Consider the following 24,590-nt stretch of genomic DNA (forward strand, 5'->3'; position numbering starts at 1 on the left):
TGCTCTTTTTGGCCTCTTCTCCTGGTTTCCAGACAGGATTTCCCTTGTCCAGGGGGGAGTCCATGAGGACCTGGCTCCTCTGTAATCCATTTCGGGTGAAGGCCGTCCCAGGGGACAGGGATGTGTGAAGACAGGGACAGGTCCAGGGTCACTGTGCTTCTGGTGCCTGAGCATTTCCTGGCACCAGCCAGTCCCACCAGCCCAGCAGCGGGATCTCCTCTGTGAGGGTTATTATTTTTACATATATATGTATTTTTTTTTTTAAGGAATTATTTGCCTACGTGGAGCTCGGCGCTGCAGGAGAACAGAGCAAACAGCCTTATCGAGGGCAGCTGTGCCACAGGGCACTTCCTCATGTGTGGCTGCAAGATGGGGCCCTCCATGGCTGCGGGGGGGCTGGCAGCCCCTAGCCTTCCCACTGACCAGACACCAGGGACACACCAGGCACCGTCCAGGCATCGGGAGAGCTCCCTGGGATGTTTCCCTCCCGGTTCCACGGCGGGAGAGCATCACAGCCAGGAGGGGGTTTGGACTGGACTGAAGGCCGATTTGCAGGGGAAACAGTCGCTCTGAGCTCAGCTGCACCTCCCTGGGCACAAAGGCTCATCTCGTTGCTTCCCAGATCCTGCCAGACTCAAGTGTCCAAGCCCAGCGGAGAGACAGACCAGCCTTGACCTGAGATTCCCTCTCCTGGCTGCTGTCGCTGCCTCCCTTCTCCCCCGGGCAGCTGGGAGCAGATGAGGCCAAAGTCCCAGCAATCTCAGTTTTCCACTGGAGGCTGATAAACGGCGTGGGCATGGAACGGCAGCGATCCCCACCCAGCCTGGCTTTGTGCAGGAGAGTCAATATTTAAACCAGAGTTTGTTTCCTGGGCAGACAGGGGAGCGCCAGTGGGAGAAATCCCCGGCTCCATCCTGGGCGCCAGACCCAAACCTCCTCCTCCACCCCTTCATTTGTTCTCCCGACCACGTTCCACCCTGGATCCCCTCTCCTGTGGGAATGGGGCCCCATCCCCTTCAGCTGGGATACCTGAGCACTAATGGGCAGCAATTTAAGGGAGAGGGATGCCCAGCCAGGGTTTGGGTTGTCTCCTTGCCTGCTCCTGGTGCAGATAATTTGTCCCCTCAAGCCAAGCATGGGACAACAATCAAGGATAGAAATAGGAGGTGAGGAAATATTCAATCATGCTAAGAATAGCAGCCCCTGCTTCAAAGTAAGGCAGTGCACTGAAAGCTTTGAAACCTGGTTTTCATTTAAATTGAGCAAAAACTATAGTCAACTGTTGAGTTTTCAGCCAATTTTGTGGGCCCTGATGAAATGGGCAGAAATTACTGGCAGGATGCATGCACTGGTGCAGCTTTAGGTAAATCCCTTAGGTAAATTCCTCAAAGGACAGGAAATAGCACCTTTCCGTGCAGCAGCTGCAGTCAGGCAGTGCAGAGGCTGCATGAGGTTTCACAGGCATGTGACCAGCAGAAGGTGGCTTTAATTTGGAGGATAAAGGTCCGTGCTCCTGAGCAGGTGCTGTGTGACCTGGGAGATGCAATGCCCTGTGTTGGAGCAGGTCATAAAACAAGGTGATAAAAGGCCGGTGGGGAAGGATGGAGCTGTCAGGGGGAAGATGGAATGGCTGAGCCCACCTGACTGGTCTGGCAGCAGCGAAGGGTCTCCATCACCCCTTCCAGAAGACCTGAGGGTCAATTTTAACTCCAGAAACCTAATTTCACATACATTGTTTGAAGCAGCCAGGCCCTCTGCTGCCTCCACACTCACTCCAGGTGCACCCACTGCAGTTTGCTCAGCCTAAATATGCCCAGCTTCCATGGAGGTGGGGAAAATCAGGGGGAAAATGAGTTTTAAACAGCTGGTTTAGCCCATGCTTTGGGGAAAAAACCAAAAGAAGTGCCTGTCTTAAACTTTCCGTGAGTGAGGAAGCACATTATGCAAGAAAAAAAAAATAAAAAAAAAAAAAAAAGGAAAGACCCAATAATTGTTTTATAGCTGTATTTTGGAGCATAATTAAATCCTCTTTGAAATCATCTCTGGTGTTAGGGAACAGGTCCATGCATTATTTAACTGTAACACAAACTGGGAGGGAGGGAGGACACACAGGACCAATTTCACAACACCGAAGGAGCTGGGTGGGGGCTGCCAGTCCCAGCACATACCACCACTGTCCTGCAAGCCCTGGCTGGGGGTGTGCATCGACCCTGCCTGCTGGAGAAAAAACCCCCTGTGATGGCAGGACCCCAGAGGACCGGGATGAGATGTGACCCCAGCTGCTGCTGCAGCACATGGGAACCTGCTCAAGGAACCCTAAACCTCTTCCCAGGGAGTGCAGCATCACCTCTGTGCAAAAGACTGCTTCATGGGGAACTGAAATGGGGGAAATCTGCCTGGCTGCCATCACAGCACAGACTGGTGCAAAGAAACTCTTGTCTGGGAGCTCAGCATCAATCAAACCTCTGCCACTGGTGAGCTCTGCTACACACACAGAGCCAGCCATGCTCCACTGAGCACCAGGAGGCCTCGACCCTGATGCCTCACCAGCCTTTGGCCAGCTCAAGGTTTATCCCTTTACTGCAGACAGCCCTGGATGGCTGCCCCTGCTGCAGGAGAGCCCTTTGTGTGCAGCTCTCCGATCCCAGCTGCTCTGTTTCCATCAGCAATGGGAGCAGGAGCCCAGCAGGGCTCGTGCTGCTGCTGGCTGGGAGATGCCCCTCAGTGCAGCCAGGCCAGTCCAACCCAGCACCCACCTCCCCTGAGAGTGTGCAGGCTGCCTGCCCAGCCCACAGCTCTGCTGGGTGCATCCTAAGCACAGCCCATTCCATGACTGAAATCCTGCCCAAAGCAGCACCGTGTGTCCCTTCCCAAGGGCTCTCTCCGTGTCCACAGCCCAACGCTGCCCTGAGCTGGGCCGGACCCGTCTCTTTGGGACTCTGCTGTTCTTTGTAGTGGGACTCTGTTTCCCTTCCCTGTTTTGATCCTGTAATTTCTTTTTCACACCCATGGGAGGTGGGGTGCTCCCGGGTGTTCAGGTACCCTCAAACCTTAAATATGGATGCCAGGTTGATCTTGCCCAGGATGAGCTACCTGCCAGGCAAAGGTGCTCTCTCCAGAAAGGATGAGGCAGGAGGCTGTCACCTGGTATAACCTTCCCAGTGAGATGACCTTGGATCTCCTGCTGCTTCTCAGCTCAGGCAGAACAAAGCAGTCTTTTGTCCCTGCAGCTCAGGGCTGGCTCCTTTAGTACCTGGGCATTTTCTGGATTCCTGGGACTTCCCCAGCAACTCCAGAGCTTACAGCCTGGACCAAAGGGACAATGCCTTTCTGCTCTCTCTGCTACACATCCCAGTCAAGACAGCCATGAGGATGGAGCTTTGGTCCAGCTGGAACCTGAAGCCAGATGTCCAGAAGTCTGTTGCTGGCCTTGCTGGAGAGGAGGTGTCAGTTCTGGCACCATGGACTTTGGATCAGAAAATAGAAATATACAGATATCGAAACAAGCTTGGGGTTTCTTGAGGAGTCCAAGTTGATGAGCTCTCCCTGCCGAGGAGTCAGTCAATGGGGAAGGAGGCGGCTGGGATGGGTGCCCTGCGGAACAGCAGGCTGGAGCCACGGAACAGCTGCCCCTGAGGAGGAGAGCACGGGGTCAGGGCAGCCTGAGACCTGGCCAGGGAACTATAGCTGCTTCAGCAGGGCCCGACTCCGTGCCCATGGCAGGGCTGCAAGGCCTGGGCACCCTGGGCTGCTCCGCAGGAGAAAGCGGGGATCCAGCCCTGTGGGTGCTGGAATTGGGCATTTCCCCCAGAGGTGACAGATGGAGAGGGGCACGGACTCTGCTGTGTGCAATGCACAGGCTGAACGCTCGCAGGCTGCAAGCTTGGGGTGTGCAATGGGCAGAGCAGCACTGCCATGCTGGTACCAGTGCCAGAACTGGAGGGATAAAAGCAGGCTACAGAGCACGGCCAGGATGCAGCACAGGCACATTTGGGGAATGCTGGAGACTTGGGGAAGGATCAGAGGGAGCCCAAAGCCCAGTGTGTGCCCAGCTCCCTCACCTGAGCACTGAGATGCCTCCAGCAGTGGATCCAGGATGCAAAGGCGGGCGCGTAGGGAGGGAGGCCGGCGCGCAACCTGCACGGCAACAGGGAACAGCTGAGGTGGATGTGTCACCTTACCCACACAGGTAACACAAGAGCAGCAGAAGTGCCAGTGAGGACACGGGGGGAGGGGGGGCCGTGTCCACACCGGGCCGGTGGCCAAGTGACAGCTCGTTATTTACAATGCAGCAGATCTGTAATTTAATTACCCCTGGAGTGCACAAACGAGGAGAGTTACCTGGAGACGTTGAGAGTCCAGGACTGTATCTACACCTTCAAAAGCCAGCAGATACTGAGAAAACACTACACACTAGACTCGGATCCCACCCCGTTCCCATGAGCACAAATGCAGAAGACTTGCAGCAGTGGGACTGGGAAGGCAAGTTGGTCCTGCTCCTGTCTGCTCCCATTGCTGCCGTAAGAGCTTTGCTTCCCTCGTGCTGCTCCCTGGAGCCAGCGCGGTCCCTTTGATCCCTCTGCCTCCAGCCTAGCTCAGATCGGACCACACCACCACAACTCTCCCTATTTCTCACCACCTGAGCTTTTCTGCTGCTCGTGTCTGTGCCCTCTGATCTAAAATTATAAGCAACCTGGGACAGGAAACGAGCCGGCTCTGCGAGGTGCCACAGAGTTTACAGGGCTGTAGGAAAGCTTTACGGTCGTTAGCAGCCCATTCAGACAACGAGGGGCTGCGAGAAAGGAAGGGAAAGCTTTAGATCTCAGTGTGAAGGACATACCCACAGTTGTTCACTGCCATGAGATCTCCCACCAGAAGGAATGGGTACGTCAGCATGCTCACAGCGATCTGAAAGCACAGAAAACCAGCAGCCTCTCTAATGCTCCCCGTGTCAAAAACGCTGTTTCCAGCTTTTGCATGTTAGCAGAGTTATCCTTGGGTAAAGGATGTAAAGTACAGACCAGCCTGTACCCCCAGAGCACGAGCTCTCAGCCCAGAGGTAGCAGGAGGAGGGGAAAGGACACGGCAGCTGCCTACATACCCCCATCACGAACTTCGTGTAGCTCCGGATCACCGATGCCTGGCTGAACTGCAGAGAGAAACCAAAGGCATTGTGGAGCAGGGGGATGACACCAGGCTGGCACAGTCATTATGTGACACTCCCTGAGCCTGAGGTGAAGGGCTCGGGGCAGGGGACAAGGCAGAAAGCAATTTAGAGCGGGCTGCATCCCAGCTGAGAGTCTGGGAAGGCATTTGCTGTCAAATGTGATCCCCCAAAGTGCAGGTGAAGCACAGCCCCGAGCAGACACAGCACCTCCAGCACTCTAACAGGGATGCCCCCAAAGCCCGGGGTGTGCACTAAATCAGCCCCTGCTCCCCAGTAACTCCTTCCCACTGCAGGTGGTTGGTCCAGATCCCAAACCGTCCCTCAGGGACTTCCACTCACGTTGTCATCCACCGCGTAGGTGTTGATGAAGTGAGCCAGGAGGTTGCAGCACCAGAGGAAGATGACATCCCCCAGGATGTGAGGGACTAACCCACTGCAAGGGCAAAAGGAGGGGTGTGAGGTGTCCCGGTGCCACCTCCCGAGGTGCCCAGCCCTCCTTCCCTCCACCAGCACACAGAAACTCCACTCCCACAAAATGAAATTTTTACTTTGGCAGGAGCTGAAAGGGAGATTTTAGGGAAGAGCTCTCCCAGCCTTCAAACTTGGTACTACATGTGCTGCTCTGGCTGGGAAGTTTTTGGGATCTGTTTTTTGGGCATGACTCAAGTCCCCTTGTTCTATCCCAAATCCCTCCCTGGCCCAACTCCTGCTGAGAAACCCAAGTGAGACACAGATGAAGTGGTTTCCATTTTTGCAGATGCTCTTTTGGAAGCAGAAGAAGTTCATCTCTGTGGAATCTCCCTTCTTTTAGAAATCAAAATGACAGGGGTTGTTCCTGCACAACCTGCTCTACTGAGAAGTGGGAGTAACTGGGGACAACACTCATGTCCCTCTGATTTTTCCCAGTCCCTGCTGCCCCCAGGAGCACAGTTCTTTGGTTAATGCCTCCCACTGACACACTGGAGCTCCCAGCAGCACCAGCACCCCCAGCTTTTGCATAATGCCACTAAAACTTTTAACAAGATATTCCAGAGGGTTTCTCCAGTTTGTTGGTGCTTCTGCAGCAACTCTTGCACCAGTGCAGAGTCTCCTGCTTTTGCAGGGGTTGTTCCACTGCAAAAGGATCCAGGTGGGTGTCAAACCTGTGTTTCAGCAGCAGATGTGGTCAGTTCTGAAAAGGAGCCTGTCAAGAGCCACATGAGTGTTTGCTGAGCTGGGAAGAGCAACCTCCAAGCACATTAATCTGAGTCATTTGTTTCTTCCCAAACACAAAACTGCATCCTCAGAGAAGGGACCAGTTTGTTTCCTGCTGTGGTTGCTGCAGCAGCAGAGCAGCAACTGGGACTGTTTTTGGGAACAACCTGTGTATTATTAAGGCCCCAGCAGCTCTGGGGCTGCAGCTGAGGTCTCAGGGGCCAGGCACAGCAGAAACCTTCAACAGAAGATCCACTGGCTTCAAAGATGTGATACATGAGAGCAGCAGACAGGACAAAGAAATCAAAGCTCTTTGGCCCCAAAGAGATGTTCTGCTTTGTGTTTGGCTTTCAGCCTTTGTAAAAAACATCCTTTCTCTAACTCAAAGTCAAGTCTGAAGCTCCTGAGCTGCTGCAGATACAACGGGGGCTTAATAAAGTCCAGAAGCAAAGGGCTGGGCCAGGGCAGCCCCATAAGGAAAACCTCACCCAACTGTTGATAGGAAGTCAGACTGTTTATTCCACTTCCAGTAAGGATCCCATCCCTCTCTCCCCTCCAAAGTAACAACAGCTGCTGGCCCTGAGCTGGATAACTGGAAATCAGGGGTCTGAGAGCTGCAGAAAGGAACTAAAGAAACCCAACAAGCCAAAGGCATCAGGCCTGAAAAACCCCTCCTGGAATTCCAGAGCTGCCTTTACTACTATTGACATAGTAAAGAGAGTGCTACAATTCTCACACTTGCTGAGATGTCAAAGATCTGAAGTGGGAGTGTTTTTGGAAGATGATGAAAAGCTGGAACAGCAGGCGGCAGAGAGGAAGCCTGAATGATGTACAGCGATGTGACCCAACAGAAGAAATCCCAGTGCAAGGGCCCTGGGGCAAGCCACCCTCAAAATGACCATGCCCAGCAGTTTTGGAGCTCAGGGAACACCTTTCTGGGCTGGCAGGAGCCTGCTGCAGATATGAGGGGAAGGGAGATAAATCCATTCTTGAAAAGTCTTTGTCTCTAGCCAGGCACACACCCAGAGAGTGTGTGCCACTGTTATTGCTGGGGGGTTGTAAGGCCATGAGACACAAGTGCACTGCCATGATTTTAGGGGAGTGGATGTGCTGGGATTGCACCAGGAGGGCTGAGAGGAGAAAACCAGCAGTTTGGTTCTTCAGATGCAGTTTGTGCTCCCCTCACAGCAGTGGGATTTCCGAACAGGGTTATAGAGCATGTAGAACTTCAGAGCCCTCCTGAGACAATCTGGGTTGTGTTAAAGCCTTTCCTGTGAACTATTAAGTTTCATTAGGCTACCAGCAGTGTTTATGTGGATGGAAGGGAATGTGGCAGCTTCTTTCAGATCACTTCCCTGGCAGGTGGAGGGTGTGAGCAGCCTGGTCCAGCCATGCCCCACTCACAGGGACCATCCCAAAGGATCCTATATTTAATGGAGCAGATTTGGAGCTGCACAGCTCAGCTGAGAAACTGTGGGCTGCCAAAGGAAGAAGCAGTGACACACAATAGGTGGGGTGTCTGCAGACCCTGGCCATTTTCCCTTGGGGAAGGACAGGGCATGACCCCCTGTGATTGCTTCCCTCTTCCTGCTGCACTCAGGTTTCATCTGGAGGCCCGTATTTTGTGACTGCAGAGCCAAAGGCAACCTGAAAAGCCCTCCTGAAATTCCAGAGCTGGCTTTACTATTATTGACATCATAAAGTGAGTTATCTCCCCACCACGAGCAGGGACAGCAGGGAGTTCTGCTTTTATGCAAGAAAGAAAGGCAGGAAGCATTAATTACGGGTTCAAGCAAAAAGGTGTCCACTAAACTTCCATTTCAGTGATGCACCAATTTGCCTCGCTCTGTAAGCAGCTGGAAACACCTCTCAGCTCCTCCTGGTCCACACTCCAATCACAAAGGTAAACCTGCTCTTACAAGCACCCAGGCCCTGGCTTTCATGTCAGCAAAGGATCTTATTGTGGCACTTGATCTTGGTGCTCAGTTGCACAAACAAATGCTTTAAATGGCCCATCACTGAAACACAAAGAAGCATCAAGGGAAAAAGAAAGATAAGAAAAAATAAAGCTTCCTCTGGGCTCTGAAGGCTTGACTGAAGATAAGATCTGGGGCAAACTTAATGGTCAAACATCACGGGAGTGATGTGGGAGTCCCTTGGTCAGACAAGGTTTCAGCTCAGTGTGACTCCAGCTGGGGTTGGCAGAGCAGCCTGGCTTCGGTGCCTTCGGGCTATGGGAGAAAGTATTTAAATAACAGCTCACGTACACAAAGAATCCCAGGATCCCTTCTTCCTTAAATATCCTGCCAATGGCACTGAACACACCGCTGCCAAGAAAGGAAAAGAGCTGTGAGTGTGCACCGTTGTTCCACCTCTGTCCTGTGGAACTACACAGGCATCCTGCAGCCCCCAGCCATGGCAGTGCCTCCCCAGCCATCATTCCAGCAGAAGGCAGCTTGTTCTGCTTATTCTCCTCAGACCACGACGGTCTGAGGGAAGGAAAGTCGTGTCTGTACTCTGCCAGTCTGCAGTAACACCCGGGAGAACACCCACCCTGCACACAACTGTTCAATGCTGAAGGTACAAGAGCTCTGTGAGGCTTTTGTGAGTGGGTACAGATGCTGTGTGATATGGTTTCATTTGCCTGATTCTAAAGCCCAAGAACCCTGTCCCACCTTTGGGGACTCCAGTTGGCTGTCATGGGCTGGCTGCAGTCTTGTCTAGCGTGCCTCCATGTTGCTGCACAGGCAGTTTTGCCCTGCAGAGAGGCAGCTGGTACTGCAAAAGGCTTGGAAAAATTTTACAGACTAAGCAAGGCTGCAGCAAAGCTTTGTGTTATCCACTCTGCCTCCCAGCTGCCTTCCCTTTCCATTACTAGCCAAAGGAAAAAGGCAGGAGATTTGCTGTGTGATCAGCAAGGGGTGACACAGCCCCAAACCCCCACGGGCACAAGGTGGAACAGAAACATGTCAGGGACAGAGCCCAGCTTTCCCACATCCCTTCAACCCCCAGTCACTCACCCTCTAACCACAGCTCAGATTCACTTTTCAGTCTCTCAAACCTGCTGGATAACCCTATTCCCCATGGCACAGGAGCACCTGGCACCCCTGACCCCGAGCTGCAGCCACTCACTCACCTGTATTTGACTTCCCGGCCTACGAACTGGACCATGCAGCGCATGGAGATCACTGGGAGGAAAGAAACACAGGGCTGCTAGAGAAACAAATCCAGCTTGGGTTGTAATGGATGTGAAAGAAAATGAAATGTGACCCTTCTGCTCTCCCTCAGCTCACAGCATCTCCAGCTCCTCTCAGCGGTCCTCAGCACTGCCAAGACTCATTAGAAACTGGGGCCTTTCCTGAGCCTGTAAGTGGGGGGAAGGATTTCAGAGGATCACAGAGAGGTTTGGGTTGGAAGGGACCTGACAGATCATCTTTTTCCAAAAGATGGGCACCGTGGGGACAGGGACACCTTCCACTATCCCAGGGTGCTCCAAGCTCTATCCAACCTGGCCTTGGGCACTGTCAGAGATGGAGCAGGCACAGCTTCTCTGGGCACCCTGTGCCAGGGCCTCCCCACCCTCAAAGGGGAGCAATTCCTTCCCAATATCCCATCCAACCCTGCCCTCTGGCAGTGGAAAGCCATTCCCTGTGCCCTTGTCCAAAGTCCCTCTCCAGCTCTCCTGGAGCCCCTTTAGGCACTGGAAGGCTGCTACTGGCCCTAACCCCAATGGGATCTCTAGGACAAGGTCCTGGATGAATGGGAAGAGAGAAGCTCATTACTCAGCATCACCCCAGCATCAGCCTCATATGATAGAGAAGTACAGGAAGCATCATCCCCCTGACTGAGCAGGGTTTTGGGGTGATCCCCAGTCTGGAGGGGGCTGCCAGCCAGGGGACAGGACTCACCGTGCAGTGGGTGCGAGACAACCCGGGACACACACTGCATCATCATCTCATGGGATGTCTGGGAAGGGAGGAGAAAACACCTGTATGAAAAGCTGTGCTGCTCCTCCTGCACAGCCCAGGCCCTTTCCCTTAGTGTGGGGAAAGCCATTTTGGGTCCCTCTTTTGAAATCTGTTCTTGTGGCAAACCTCTATTCCTGTGAGTTATTTCATGGATGGACACAGAATGGCTACTAAACACCACAAACTTCTCACCGAAGTTTCTCTCCAAGTCATCTCACCCACATCCCCAGGGACCTCCCTGATCACTCATTAATGGGCAATAGCCACTTCTCACCTCTTTCACCACTTTCCTAAGCGAAGTTTTCACATCATCCTTGTTAGACACGTGCTCCATGTCTTCCAGTGGAAAAGCCTGAGTGGAGAGGGAAGAAACATGGTCAGAATTGCTGGAGATGCTGAGCCGCAATGTCTGAGGACAGGGGGAAACCACGAAAAGCCATACTCTAAATGCAAGGACAAGACAAACAGGCAAGAAGGAACACAGGAGAAGAAAGGATGGAAAGTAAAATAGAGGAATAGAGGAGTCACAAAACTGCTGACAAAGGATACAAGGCAAGGGGACGCCAAATAAAATTAAAATGGTTTATAAATAAAAAAATGCTTTGGGGATAAGGGCACTGGAGGACTATTCCCTTAGGAGGTAGAGAGGGATGGGTGCATCAGTCCTGGCTGGCTGCAGGCACTTGCTGCAGTAGCACTGACCCTGCAGGTGATTAATGGAGAGAGAATCTGACCTTTACCTTCTTCACACTCCCCCTGGTGATGGTTGATAAAGTGCTTGAGATGAGGCGAGGAGTCAGGCCCCGGAAGAGGCCTCTTTTCCCATCCACTTCCACGATGTGTCTGGCTGGGTGGGACAAAACCAGGCTGCTGTCAGTCGGGAAGGGGACAATGCATGGAGAGCACCCTAAACAGCTCCGGGGTTCAGCCGAAACCACGCCAGGCTTGGCTCAGCACGGCACAGTCCCACAGTAAGTGATTTATTCTAACAGTCCTAAATAAACTTCATACTGGATGCCAAGAATTCTTACTCTCTGTCATCTGTCTAATCTGGAAGGACAGCTCCAGTATTCTGGACTACTTTCTGTCTGTTGATAGTTTTGCTCACCTGAAAGTGCTCCAAAGCAGTTTGGACTGAACCAGGTCAGGGGGGATCATCCCATGTGCTGTGTGGTGTCACCTCCTCCCTCCACCCCAAAAAGGTCAGACTTAGGGTTAATATGGATCTCACAAACCCATGTTCAGTTCCTGGCCCACCACCTTCTCCCAGGCAAACTTCCTCAAGTCTCCAGTTGCAAAAAAAGCCAAGCAATCCCATTTCTCCCACATATAACAAGGTGGGATAGAACCCACCATGTGCTGGTGGGTCCTGACTGCTCCTGGCCCCTGTCCTGTGCTGTCCAAGAGAAGCCAAGTGGGCTCTGCACCCCTCCATCACCCAACACTGCCCATCTGTTTGGAAATTGCATCTTCCAAAGGGCAGCACTGGAGCATTTCCAGCCCTTGGTGTCCCAGGATGGGACAGTGCTCTCATACCGCTCCTGTGCTGCTTCCACCCCATGGATACCATGGCTGATTGTGGGATTGGCCCAGCTCAGCTTTCAGGACTGTGCATTCCCCTTCCCCATGCAAACCCGCTGTGACAGCAGGTCACAAAGTATTCACCCACCTCTCCCATGCTGCTCCACCCACAAAAAGAGGAAAATACGACTTTTCTGCCTTTTAAATGTATTACCTGCCCTTTTCTTGGTATTTCTGTCTCTTTAGGGCTCCATCTACAATACAAATGAGCAGGGCAGGGGGCAGGTTATTGCAGGGCTGTTTTGGAGCAGAAGAAAAGTACTTTGCAATCTCCAAAACACACAAAACCCTCCTGCAACAAACCTCCATCACCTAAAACCCCCCAAACCGCTCCAGCACGGTGCAAACCCAGAGCAATGTGCCAGGGGAACAAGGTGCAGCACCAACACTGTGGCCACCACTGCCCTTTCCCCAGCAACAGGTACCTAAATCTGACAGCCTTGCAAGGAGCTGTAGTGGTTTATGCCTCACTGCAGCCTCAGGAGGATCCCAAGGGGATGTGGGAGTGCTGCTGCAGGTCAGCTCAGGCTGCCTGGCAGCTCCCAGCCCTGATTGCCCTAGGGCTGGACCTCATGCTGGCAGGGAGGGACAGTCACTCACCGTAGGTGAAGAAGCCGGGCAGGTACAGGACCTTCCTCCCCAGCACATTTCTTCCAATGGTTGGAGGTAGTGGCTCATGCCCAACCTGAGAGAGAAACCTCGTGAGCAGGTCTCTGTCCTGGTGTTCCCAAAGTCCCTGGGATGAACAGCCTTGATCCCATCATCCCCCCATCACTCTCAGACAGGCACCCCTTTCCTCATTTTATGGGGTCCCTAGGTTACAGGGGGTCCTCCACCCTTCCATTTTAGGAGGTCCCTGTTACTGAGAGGATCTTGGGATTCCTATCATAAAGGGGTTTCCCATCCCTCCTCATATGGGAGGCCCCATTGCAGAGGGGTAATTTTATAGGGGTTCCCAGATTACAGGGTGTCCCCATTCCCTGTCATAGGAGAGGTCTCAACGCCCCACTACAAAGCAGCCCCCACTGTACAGGGGGCCTCACCCCTCCATTATATGGTGTTCCCTATTCCCTGTGTAGGGTGTCCCCACTGTAAAATGCATCCTCATCCTTCTATTATTGGGACTCCAATTCTATACAGGGACTGCCAGTGTATATGGGACCCCATCCTATTACATACAGGGGACTCCATTAGCCAGATGTCCCTCATTCTACCAGTGCTCAGGGGGTCCCCTTACAATGAGGGGGGGGGGGGGGGCTGCATACACAGTGATCCCAGTGCGTGGAGGCCTCCATAGGGGCACTAAACAGGAATCCACTTCCACCTGTGATACTGGTATCCCGATCCCCCGTCATACACAGGGACTCCATCCTGCCACATATGGGGGTCCCCCATTCTGTAGGCGCCCCCATTGCGTAGGGGGTCCCATTGTAACAGGGGGGCTGTATACACTGTATATGGGGATCTCCATAGGGACACTACACAGGAATCCCCCTCCTCCCACTATACTGGGGTCCCGATCCCCCATTATCCACTGGGACCCCATCGCGTTACACACGAGGGTCCTCATTACACAGGGCTCCCCCCATCCTATAGGTGTCCCCATCACACAGGGGGCCCCCGTTATAAGGAGGAGGGTTGTACGTACAATCACCCCCAGCGCACGGAAGCCTCCATGGGGGCATCACTGAGAAGTCCTCCCGTTACCCTGGAGTCGCGACCCCTATGACACACGGGATTCCCACCCCACCGTCGCGCCGCTCTCCCCCCCGCTCCCGCCCCGAGCGGACCTGCACGAGCAGCTTGACGTAGAGCAGGGGGTGGCTGGCGGCGGCGAGCCCCGCGCCCAGCAGCACGAACAGGCCCTCGGCGCCCTCAGGCCCCGCCGCGGCCCCCGCGCCCCCGCCAGGCGGCGACAGCGGCCCCGGGGGCAGCGCCGCCATGGCCGCCATGGCCCCGCCTCACCGCGCCGCGCGCCGGCCGCCACCACCGCGGGACGGGGCGGGGGGGGAGCGCGGGAGGAACCACGGCGGGAGGAACCACGGCGGGAGGAACCATTCCGGGAGGGGCGGTCCGGCGTGAGGGGCGGGAATGGCGGCGCTGGGAGGCGGCGGGAGAGGCGGAGGGGTTTTAGGGATTTGCGGAGTTGGGTGTTGGTGCCTGACGGGGTTTGTGAGCACACGGCAGAAGGGTTTGGGGGAAAGGGGTGGGGAAGGGGAGAGAGAAAAAAGAGGACGTGAGTTAAAAGAGAGAGAAGAGAGAAGAGAGAAGAGAGAAGAGAGAAGAGAGAAGAGAGAAGAGAGAAGAGAGAAGAGAGAAAGAGGAAAGGAAAGGAAAGGAAAGGAAAGGAAAGGAAAGGAAAGGAAAGGAAAGGAAAGGAAAGGAAAGGAAAGGAAAGGAAAGGAAAGGAAAGGAAAGGAAAGGAAAGGAAAGGAGAAAGGAAGACAGGAAGGAAGGACGGACGGGAAGAGGAAGGAAGGAAGGAAGGAAGGAAGGAAGGAAGGAAGGAAGGAAGGAAGGAAGGAAGGAAGGAAGGAAGGAAGGAAGGAAGGAAGGAAGGAAGGAAGGAAGGAAGGAAGGAAGGAAGGAAGGAAGGAAAAAATAATAAAAAAAGGAAGTACAAGGAAAAGAAAAGAGGAAAAAGGAAAGGAGGTCTCCAGTCCTGGTTCTGGTGTTGGTCCAGCTGATGTCCTGGGGCACAAGATCTGGGATGGGTTTCTCACTTTCCATGCAATTTGGTTCTCATGCACAGTGCACTCTCAGACCTCTCTGGAAAAGTGTTGCCCCTTCTCCAGCCACATCTTGTTCTTTCTCATGGTTGTTACCAACAATCCAAGCCATCCAGCTGCTGGTGTTTGAGACAGACACATCAGTCCTATCTGGGCACCAGGGTCCTGCCAGCCTGTTCCTGGCCCCTCCGGCCATCAGGACTGTCCTGCCTCCCACCCTGGTGGGACACAGCCCACCCCACCTGGGCTGCAGGGCCAGGGATGTACCAGGTCACACCTCCTACCCTGCACCACCCCTGCTGCTGCTCTGGCCTTGGCTGTGCCACCGCTTTGATCCCTCCCAAACTGAAACAATTCCCAGTGTTTCCTCAGCGCTTCTCCTACCCACAAACTGCTGTGCTTCCTCTTTCCTTTTGAGACCAACAGAGACAAGCTCTGCTACCACAGAAAGGGCAGCAGGCGGGCTTTGCCTCGTGCAAATCCTTGTTCCCAAACTGCAGCCTGGGTGCCAGAAACACCTTGGAGCAGAGAGGGGAACAGAGGAAGGAGCTGCAGCCCCCAGCACCAGCTCCTGCAGCTCCTGGACGCCCAGGACCTGCTCCCAGCCTGTGCCATGGAGGGAAAAGCAGATAATCAGCAGAGTGTGGTGAAGCTGGTGGCTGCGTTTGAAGAGCACTGGTAAGGAGGGAGGGCTCTGGGTGCTGAGGGTGTGTTAGGGCTCCACGTGGAGTGGGTTTGGGAAGGAAGAAACCCGCTGTGGAGGTGGTTTGGAGCCTGTGGAGAAGCTGACAAGGTGATTTGCAGTTCTTCACCACTCGGGTCTGCCTCACTGTCTTCCTCCAGCTGCGGGTCACGAGCAGAAATCTGAAAACCTCAGTGGGGTGTGAGTGGTTCTGCCTGGCTCAGGGTTAGGCTGTGGCAGCCCATTCCCCCCCCTCCACTCAGCATCTTCACACTCAGCCTGGCTGGTGCATCCTGCTGCTGCTGCTGGGAAAGGAATTGTGGTTTGCAAATATGTTGGCAGGGGTTTCCACTGGGAATTAACTGCCTGGGTGTCTGGGAGGGTCCCAGCCTCAGACTATCCAGTTGTTTGCAGAGATGTGGCTCCTAGGAAAGGAAACATAAAGCATTATGTTAAGGGAGAGAGAGAATTCCTTTCATAAAACAGCTCCTTCCCTTGGAGTGTGAGCTGGGACCCTCAGACAGCATGTGCCGGGGTCTGAGCGAGGGGTTCTGCCCTGGCTCTGGTGTAAAAGTAATTCTGAGGCTTTGGGCAAGTTATTGTCAGGGCTATGCCTCAGTTTCTCCATCTGTTGAATGAAGATATGGAATCCTGCCATTCCTTGTACCCATGAGACGCTCTCATTGAGCCTTAGAGAGGCTGGGTGGTTGGGCAGGTGAGTTTTGCCCCAATTCCTGAAGATGCTCAGGCTCGAGATTTCCTTTCATTCCAGGAACTCCTGCGTCTCTGCTGTGTGCTTTTCCCTAGGCTTTGTGGTTGTCCCCATCATCCCACAGGGATGTTGTGTTGGGAGCACTGCAGTGTTTTATCTGCCTCCATGTCACTGCTGCAGTGTTGTGTGTTTGCAGTGGAGAGCAAGTTTGATTTAGAGGAAATAAAAGTAACTTGGGACTTTCAGAGGAAGCTGGGGAACCTGGGAATGAGCAGAGTGCTTTGGAACAGGCAATGGTTTGGCCTAAGTCAGCGTAAATAGAAAGAGAGAAGTTCCCTGTCAGGACTCAGGAGTGGCTTTAGGCTGACACAGGTCTGGGAGGCACTGGGAGAGATGGAAAAAGCCTCTTTGTCTCTGAAGGGTTCTGCCAGCCCCTCTGGACAGAAGGGGATTTGTGCATGACTGGGGATGCACTCCCGAGCTCACAGACATCCTGAGCATGGGATGGACCTGACATCCTCTTCAGATGAGTCTCTGCCCCTCAAGTCACCTCCTGTCCTCAGCTTTGCAGTTTGATGTCAAATTTCTTCATGTCTTTCCCATCCTATCCATCCCACTCCTATCCCCAGTCCAACAGTGGATGTCTTTCCAGTGTCTGCCCAAAGCAGTTTCCTGCAGGGACCAGCTCTTGGATGACAGACAAGTCATTTGATGTCACCTTCACAGCCTGGCTTCTCCCTCATGCCTGCTCTGGACCCGCTTTCTTTGTCTTTGCAAGAAAAGGGAAGAGAGAACACCACCAAAACACAACCTGTCTGCAAAACCACCTACACATGGCCTGCTCTTGGCTCAAACTCTTGGCTATTGGGCTTCTCCCTGCTTTTCTCTGTGGTGGCAGCAGGCAGAAAGCCAGAGCTGTGGGTGGGATAAACGGCAAGATCCTGCTTTTCTAGAGCAGGAGAGGGACTGGCCCCAGCAGCAGGAGGCACTGGGAGAAGAGAGGCTGGATCCTGGCCCCGTGGAGGATGCTGAAGATGTTTGTAGTGCAGGGCTACAGCAGAGCAGAGCAGTGTCAGCTCTGGGGAGCTGCTGCTCCTGTCCCTTTTGGTGGCTTTAAGCTGGGCCTGGGGGCTGTGCTGGGGGAATGGCTGAGCTGATCACATTCCTCTGTAGCAGGGACAGCAAATCTGCCCAGAGGGGCAAGCAGGCTCTGACCAGTGCTGCAGCCAGCCAGCCCCAACAGCTCCCAACATTCCCTGCCAGCCGGAGCTGCTCCCTGGCCAGAGAAGAGAATGAGGAGGAGAAGGAGAAGGATCAGCAAGGTCGGCGTGGACTCAGCTTCAAATGCCTCCGTTCTCTGCGATACAAAATCCGTGAGGACGACTGGAGGAGGCCACAGGGCCCAGGCCTGGAGCCTGGCAGCCAGGTGAGCTCCAGAGGCTGCTAGGTGCCCACGCTCAGGCAGGGCTGGCTTGGGGTCTCTGCCCACGAGACTGAGCCCTGCTCCCCATGCAGGAACCAGAGGAAAAGAAAATAGCACTGGAGCTGCTGGAGACAGAGCAGGCTTATGTCAACCGCCTCCACCTCCTCGACCAGGTGAGCTGGGGAGTGGAGGTACCAGTGCAAGGGGATTTTGGAGTGAAGCTGTTAAAATGAGAGACATGAGGGCTACTGGTCTTTACAGGCAGAGATTGGGTCTGGCCTTTGCCTTTCCTACACCGCACACCTCTGGGAAGCACTCTTGTCCCAGCAAAGCCTTCCATTCCCCTCTCCTCTTGGGGCCTGGGATTTCCCTCCTGTGCAGTCAGACCTTTCACTGGGTGATGTGCCAGTCTCAGAGAGGGAATGGGATCCTCAAGTATCTTCCTGGCCCTTTTTATTCACCCTTCTTTCTTCCAGGTATTCTATAAAGAGCTGATGAAAGAAGCCAAAACTGGGAAGACGATCCCAGAGGAGGTGGTGAAAATGATCTTTTCCAACATCTCCTCCATCTACCAGTTCCATGCTGAGTTCTTCCTGCCAGAGCTGCGGAAGCGCATGGAGGATTGGTGAGCTGTGGGAGGGGAGAGCAGGACACCTGGGTAGCTTGGCCAGAATGGTGGAGCAGCGCTGAGTTCGGGCTCCCACCAGGACCAGAGCTCAGCCTGTTTTGCTCCAAATGTCTTGTGCTGGAAAGCACTTCCTTAAAACACTCAGAGAGTATGGAGAGCAGGGTGACATCTCAGGTGGTTTGAGGGTGTGCCCGGGTATGAACAGCCCAGGCTGGCTGCAAGGTGGGGACACTGCTGTTCTGGAGAGCAGGAAATGGTGTGGGGATGTAGCAGGTTGCAGCAGGCAAAACCTCAGTCCTCCGCCATGATCCTTCACTTCCATCCCTCGCTGTCTGTCCGCCCCACGGACTGAGGAAGCGGCCGGTTTGCGGTTCCCTCCTGCAGGAACCGCAACCCCCGCATTGGGGATGTGATCCAGAAGCTCGCACCCTTCCTCAAGATGTATGGGGAGTACGTGAAGAACTTCGACAAGGCCGTGGAGCTCATCACTGCCTGGTCAGAGAAATCACCCCCCTTCCAGGAGCTCATTGCTGACATCCAGGTAAGGGCAGGGCAGGGGAATCTCAGCAGAGTTCCCAAAAATCTGCTGGGAACGGGGAAACAGCAGAGGGTGGGAGCTGCCTTGGTCACCGTTCCTCTCTCCGTGCCTGGTGTCCCTGCCCAGAAGAGGAAGGTCTGTGCTAACCTGACGCTGCAGCACCACATGCTGGAGCCTGTGCAGAGGATCCCGCGCTACGAGCTCCTCCTGAAGGATTATGTCCGGAAACTCCCGCCCCAGTCCCCCGACAGGGGCGATGCCGAGAGTAAGGGCTCTGGCTCTCCACGGTGGGGAGGGCAGGGTGGGTGTGTAGGGAAATAACAACCCCCGTTGTTGTACGTGGGATTCACTCACCAGCTGCCCTGTGCCCTTGGATAAACCTCTCAGTCTGATCCTCTTCTAGCAGGGAGAGGGATTAATCTGTCTTTTCAGGGGCTGGGGAGTGGAAGGATGGTGTGTCAGGGTAAGGGTGGTCCCTCCACAGTATCCCCTTAAGAGATCTGTAACAGCTGGGGGAGCTTTCAGACCGCTGTGGATAACAGAGTTCCCAGTCGTGCTGGGATGGAGGGATACAGGAGTGGGCTGTCTGTCCCCCCAGGACCCTTCCATGTGCAGTCCAGCCGTACCCTGATTCCTGCACAGTGTTTCAGGGCCACTTGGGTTGTGTTCATGGAATGGCAGCAGCTGCTACACATGGGAATTCACAAGGGGCAGAGCCAGGAGCTTCCTCCCACAGCTCCAGAGCAGGTGTTTCACCTCCAGCCTGTCTGTTCTCATTGCAGAGGCCCTGGAGATGATTTTTATGGTGGCCAAGCACTCGAATGCAGCTATTGCTGAGATGGTGAGTCCCTGTCCCAGCTGGAAATGCTTTGAAGCTCATGGCACAGTGATCCTGAAGGGGACAGGAAGCCTGTGGGTTCAGCTGAGCAGCTTAGACCCTGCTCTTAATGCCCAACCCCACCACCCCAAGCCTGGGGAAGTCACATCTGTAACATCAGCTGGGATGTGACCGGCTGGTCAAGGCTTGGGAGCTGCTCCCAAAGATCAGTCTGGACTGAGAGAACTGTGCCACCTCTCCCAGTACTCAGCAACTGGCCTGGGAGGTGGGGATGGAGGGGACCCAGCAGTGACAAGGTTGTGGCTGCTCAGCATCCCACAAAAACAGGTCCCTCTGCCTCACCCAGGAACGGCTGCAGAATCTCTGGGTGGTCTATCAGAGGCTGGGCCTCGAGGATGACATCGTGGATCCCTCCAACGAGCTGATCAAGGAGGGACCAATCCAAAAAATCTCCACCCGCAACAACAGCACATCGGAGAAGTACCTGTTCCTGGTGGGAGCTGGGATGCCCAGGGCAAGGGGAGGGAGCAGATGAGATGGGGATGGGGAGAGGGGCAGCACAGCCTGGCCAGGGTGGTGCTGGGTCACCTTGACACAGAAGGGATGAATTTAGAGCTGGGAGGGTTTGACCCCACTCAGTGCAGGGCACCCTGCGTAGGACACGGTTGGGAATCTGCTGATCCCTGGGCATGGCAGCCCTGGGAGATGCTTCACTTTTGCAGGGTGGGAGGGGGCTGGGGCAGAAGCAGTCACGTTTTGGGTGGGATTCTTCCCAAGGACCAGCTCAGCCCTGGGTAGTGAAGGACCCCAGATCCCAGGGAAGCCCCCAGCTCGGAGCAGGCAGTGCTGGGCTCCAACCCACCCTCTTCCCCCCTCCCAGTTCAACAACATGCTGCTGTACTGTGTGCCCAAGGTCATCCAGGTGGGCGCCGAGTTCCAGGTCCACCTCCGCATGGATGTGGAGGGCATGAAGGTCAGACAGGCACCTTGTCTTTGTACTTCCCCCAGCCCCTGACTCCTCCAAAAGCCCCTGCTCTGGGGTATGGCTGCTGCCTGAACTTCCTCAGGAAGGAGGGAGGAGCTGGAGCCAGGGGTGGCTTCGTGGGTGGGGTTGATACTCTGATCGTGTGAAATGCCAGTGAAATCTTGTGCATGTGGGATCTGAGGGACATCCCTGTGCCCCACGTCATGGAGAAAGGTCCAGGTGTGCTGGAAATGGGTTCAGCTCCACATCCCTTCTCTGGTCTCCTGCAGGTGCGGGAGCTGAAGGACATTGAGTTCCCTCACACCTTCCTGGTGTCGGGAAAGCAGCGGACGCTGGAGCTCCAAGCCAGGTACGGGGAAGGGTGACATCATGCAGACTCTCAGGGAGGAGGGACAACAGCTCATCCACCTCCTTTTTGTACCCAGGTCTGGGGAGGAGATGAACGCCTGGATCAAGGTACCACCGAGTGCTGGGAGAGGGGGCACAGCCTCCCCATCCCAGCTGCATGCCCTGGCTCAGGGCAGCCCCCAGTGCCCCTCCAGCCCTGCCTTCCCCTCTAGGCCTTCCAAGATGCCATTGACAGGAAGGAGAAGAGGAGTGAGACCTTTAAGACAGCAGTCCATGGACTGGAGACAGACACCCCTGCAGTGAAGGTAACCCTCCTGCTCTCCCTGTGCCCCACCTGCCTCCAGCTGCTTGGGAGAACACACCTTGCTGTGCCTCAGTTTCCCAAGCTAAACTGATCTGGGGGGAGGCTGAGGAGGGGAAGGGGTGAGGCCAGAGAGGCTGGGACCACCCAGACTATGGTCTCCCACCCCCAGACAGAGGAGCTGGGCCGCCGAGCCCCGCAGTGGGTGCGGGACAATCTGGTGACCATGTGCATGCGCTGCAAGGAGCCCTTCAACGCCATCACCCGCCGGAGGCACCACTGCCGAGCCTGTGGATACGTGAGTCACCCCCTGCCCCCTTCCCTCCCTCCTGGCCTGCTCAGGTGGCTGCTGGGGCAGGAGTGCACCTCTCCTACACCTTGTACCCCTCTACCAGGCTTAGGGCTGCTTCTGCCCCTCAGCTCCTCATGGAGCTGTCCCTGGGTCCCCCAGCCCTGACCCAGTGTCACCAGTGTCCCTGTCTGGTGGCTGCTGCAGGTGGTGTGTGCTCGCTGCTCCGACTACAAGGCCGAGCTGCAGTACGATGGGAACCGCCCCAACCGCGTCTGCCAGGAGTGTTACATCTTCCTGACCGGCCACACCGTGCTCGAGGACCGTGAGGGGAAGCACAAAGGCATTCTGGAGGTGAGCTCTGCCACTCTCTGCCCGGCCTCCCCATGCCCTCTGAGCATTGCCACCCACCCTGGTCTCCTGCCCAGCCACCACTTCTGGCTCTCGCTGTCCCAGCCTGGCCCCACACCTGGAGCAGGAGGGGTGGGAGTCACTCCCACAGCAGTCAGAGGGTGCATGTGTTTGTTGATCTCTCTCCCTCCTGCTTCAAGCCTTGGGACCAGGCATTCAGGGTTCCCCTCACCACAGGATGTCAGCAGCACCATCATAGCCAGGACAGCCCCTCACTTGCTTCTGCTTTGGGGGGGTTTTCTGGAGTGGGCAGGGAATTCCCCAGGAAATGACCTCAGCTCAATGCCCTTTCTACCATCTGCTCTGGGTGTTGAGGGATTTGTTGGGTTTTTTGGCAGAAAGGAGCTGCAGAGGTATCAAGCAGGAGTTTGCTCTGCAGTTCCCTGCAGCTGCTGGACAAGAATGGCAAGGGGAGCACGCGGGGCTGGTTCGTGATCCCGCAGGACGATCCCCTCGTGCTCTACATCTACGCAGCCCCCCAGGTGAGGCCTGCTAGGATCCACCCCCGAGGGACATCCTGCTGTGCCCATCCCCTGCCTCCCACCACTGTCTCTGTTCTTGGCAGGACGTCCGAGCCCACACCTCCATCCCCCTGCTGGGCTACCAGGTGCGGGACATGCCCCAGAGCGAGTCCCGGCACCTCTTCCAGCTGGCACAGTCCCGGCAGGTGTTCACCTTTGTAGCCGACACTGAGGAGCTGAAACGGCGCTGGATGAGGGCCATGGCGCGCTCTGCTGCGGGGATCACGCACCCGGAGGAGGAGGAGGAGGATGCAGGCCCCTGTGATGAAGCAGAATGAGGCCATTCCCACGCAGGCGCTGCCTGGGGTGTCCCAGCTCCCCTGCCTGCCCTCACCACTGGCTTTGGGCAGGCCCCTGACATCTCTGCATTCTGGTTTTCCATCGTGATAGGGGCAAGATGGGGGCACGTTTGCCACCACGAGGACAAGCTGGATTCCCCTTCTCCTCCCTCCTCGCTGTCCGCGCTGGGCAGAGGCGCTGGGAGTGGAGGGCGCTGGGGATTTGGGGGAGCCCGCGCCCCGCAGCCCCCGGCCCCGGGCGCTGTGCGGTGCCGCCGGCGGCCACGCGAGGGCAGCACTGCCCCGTCCTTCCGCAGCCGGCGCGGGGATAACCCGAGTCGGGAGCGTCTGTGGAGCTGGGACTGCTGAGATAAATCCCGCCTGCGACCCCTCTCTGCACTCCGTGCAGCCTTTTTTGGGCGTGTATTTTCCAGAGGGCGCCGTGGGATTGTCCCCGTGGCTCCACATTGCCGTGTATGTCACAAATGCGTCAGACACCCAGCAGGGACCCAGCTTGTAGCTCAGCCTCACAGCTCAGGGACCCCCGTGCTGGATTCAGGATGTCCCTTTTCCAGCTTGTCACCACTCCTGGCCTCACACTGCAGTCCCATGGTGTGGGGGTTAACCACCCTTAACCACAGACAGCCCTCACCTGCCTCACTGAGCCAGCCCTCATTCCTGCCCATCCCAGACTTGCCCTGCAGTCCCTCCTGCCCACAAGCACTTTCCACCCTCGTACCTCCCTCACTTACATTTCCTGGAGGAAAACACTCTGGGACAAGGTCGTGTCCACACAGGTGCTGCTGCGATGCTGGGGAGACACGGGGGATCCCCCTCTCCATTATCAGCATAACGAGCACCCCTGTTCATAACACAGTGCTTTAGGCTGCAGCCCCACATTTTTCTCTCTGCATCCTCTTCAGCGCCCCAAAAATGTTGCCCAGGCAGAAGTTGGCACTTCCTGAAATGGGATGCAGGAGCCTTGTGCACAGAGCTGGAGGAGCCCACGATCCCTGGCAGGCAGGGGTTGCTGCCTGTACCTGGGCCACGCAGCAGCTCCAGCACAGCAGCCTTGGACAGAGCCCGGGGGTGCCCCAGGCTGAGCAGAGCAGTGCAGACAGGGAAGGGAAGGGAAGGGAAGGGAAGGGAAGGGAAGGGAAGGGAAGGGAAGGGAAGGGAAGGGAAGGGAAGGGAAGGGAAGGGAAGGGAAGGGAAGCAGGATACTGCAAATGGGGACAACGCTTGGGGAAAGGATGGGGAGTAAAGATGAACCACAGCTGTCACCACTTTGGGGAGACTTTGGGGAGACAGGAAAAAGCTGTGGGCAATGTCCTTCCTCAGTCTACTCAGCCCATCCCGGGAAAGGGCAAACTGTGGTGGTTTTATCCCATCAGGGAAGGAGGAGAGGAGCTGGATGTCAGGGCGGGAGAGCTCTGCCAAAGCAGTTGCCCCTCAGGGTGCCACAGAACAGGGGGCTGAGCCCAGATGCAAACAGCACAAACAGGGCTTTCCAGAAACACCCCAAAACAGCCCTCACCTCCCACCGTCACCTCGTGGGAAGGGGAAGCCCCAGCAGCCCTGGAAAAGCCGGGGAGTGCAGGGTGCTGCTGGGAGGAAAGAGTGAGCAAGGGGAAGCCCGCGGGGCTGGAAGGTTCTGCGTGGTGGCCCTGCCACCTCGGCGTCACCCCTGTGTCAGCGAGGAACAAAACAAGCCCGGAGCAGGGAGCTGCCCTCAGCCCTCGGCTCGTGAATGGCCTAAGAATAGATTTCCTGTTTACCCAGTGAGAAATCGCTCCCGGGGCAGAGGGCACCTGGGGCTATTTTTACCAGCTCCTGCTCTCCTCCTTCCTGACCCCCAGCACCCTCAGGAGCACTGCCCCACTGCAGCACCCATGTGTGCCTCGGGAAGGGGGCTGCCACGGAGGAGAGGTGGCCCAGGGATGGAGGGGGTGGCAGGGCACTAGGGCAGGTCACTGCCGTGGCTTTGGCATCGTGCC

General features: G+C 55.6%; 2 protein-coding genes across 2 annotated transcripts; one reads left to right on the forward strand and one right to left on the reverse strand.

Annotated features, from left to right (window-relative positions):
* Positions 1-1,987: 1,987 nt before the first annotated feature.
* On the reverse strand, positions 1,988-13,865 carry MTCH1 (mitochondrial carrier 1). The gene is made up of 12 exons (XM_068996026.1): positions 13,701-13,865; positions 12,511-12,595; positions 11,070-11,176; positions 10,604-10,681; positions 10,270-10,327; positions 9,498-9,549; positions 8,629-8,688; positions 5,507-5,600; positions 5,102-5,149; positions 4,841-4,908; positions 4,062-4,137; positions 1,988-3,632 (listed from the first exon to the last, which is right to left on the reverse strand). The coding sequence occupies exons 1-12, from the start codon at positions 13,860-13,862 to the stop codon at positions 3,558-3,560; spliced, it is 963 nt and encodes a 320-aa protein (XP_068852127.1). The 5' UTR covers positions 13,863-13,865; the 3' UTR covers positions 1,988-3,557.
* A 916-nt stretch (positions 13,866-14,781) lies between these two features.
* FGD2 (FYVE, RhoGEF and PH domain containing 2) lies at positions 14,782-23,715 on the forward strand. Its single transcript, XM_068995998.1, has 16 exons — positions 14,782-15,317; positions 17,207-17,459; positions 17,549-17,629; positions 17,933-18,081; positions 18,469-18,625; positions 18,749-18,887; positions 19,405-19,463; positions 19,807-19,953; positions 20,341-20,433; positions 20,715-20,794; positions 20,871-20,901; positions 21,006-21,098; positions 21,267-21,392; positions 21,591-21,737; positions 22,133-22,276; positions 22,360-23,715. The coding sequence occupies exons 1-16, from the start codon at positions 15,253-15,255 to the stop codon at positions 22,591-22,593; spliced, it is 1,998 nt and encodes a 665-aa protein (XP_068852099.1). The 5' UTR covers positions 14,782-15,252; the 3' UTR covers positions 22,594-23,715.
* The last annotated feature ends 875 nt before the right edge of the window (positions 23,716-24,590 follow it).

Source organism: Aphelocoma coerulescens, chromosome 26 (genome assembly GCF_041296385.1).
Source record: "Aphelocoma coerulescens isolate FSJ_1873_10779 chromosome 26, UR_Acoe_1.0, whole genome shotgun sequence".
Lineage (NCBI taxonomy): Eukaryota > Metazoa > Chordata > Aves > Passeriformes > Corvidae > Aphelocoma > Aphelocoma coerulescens.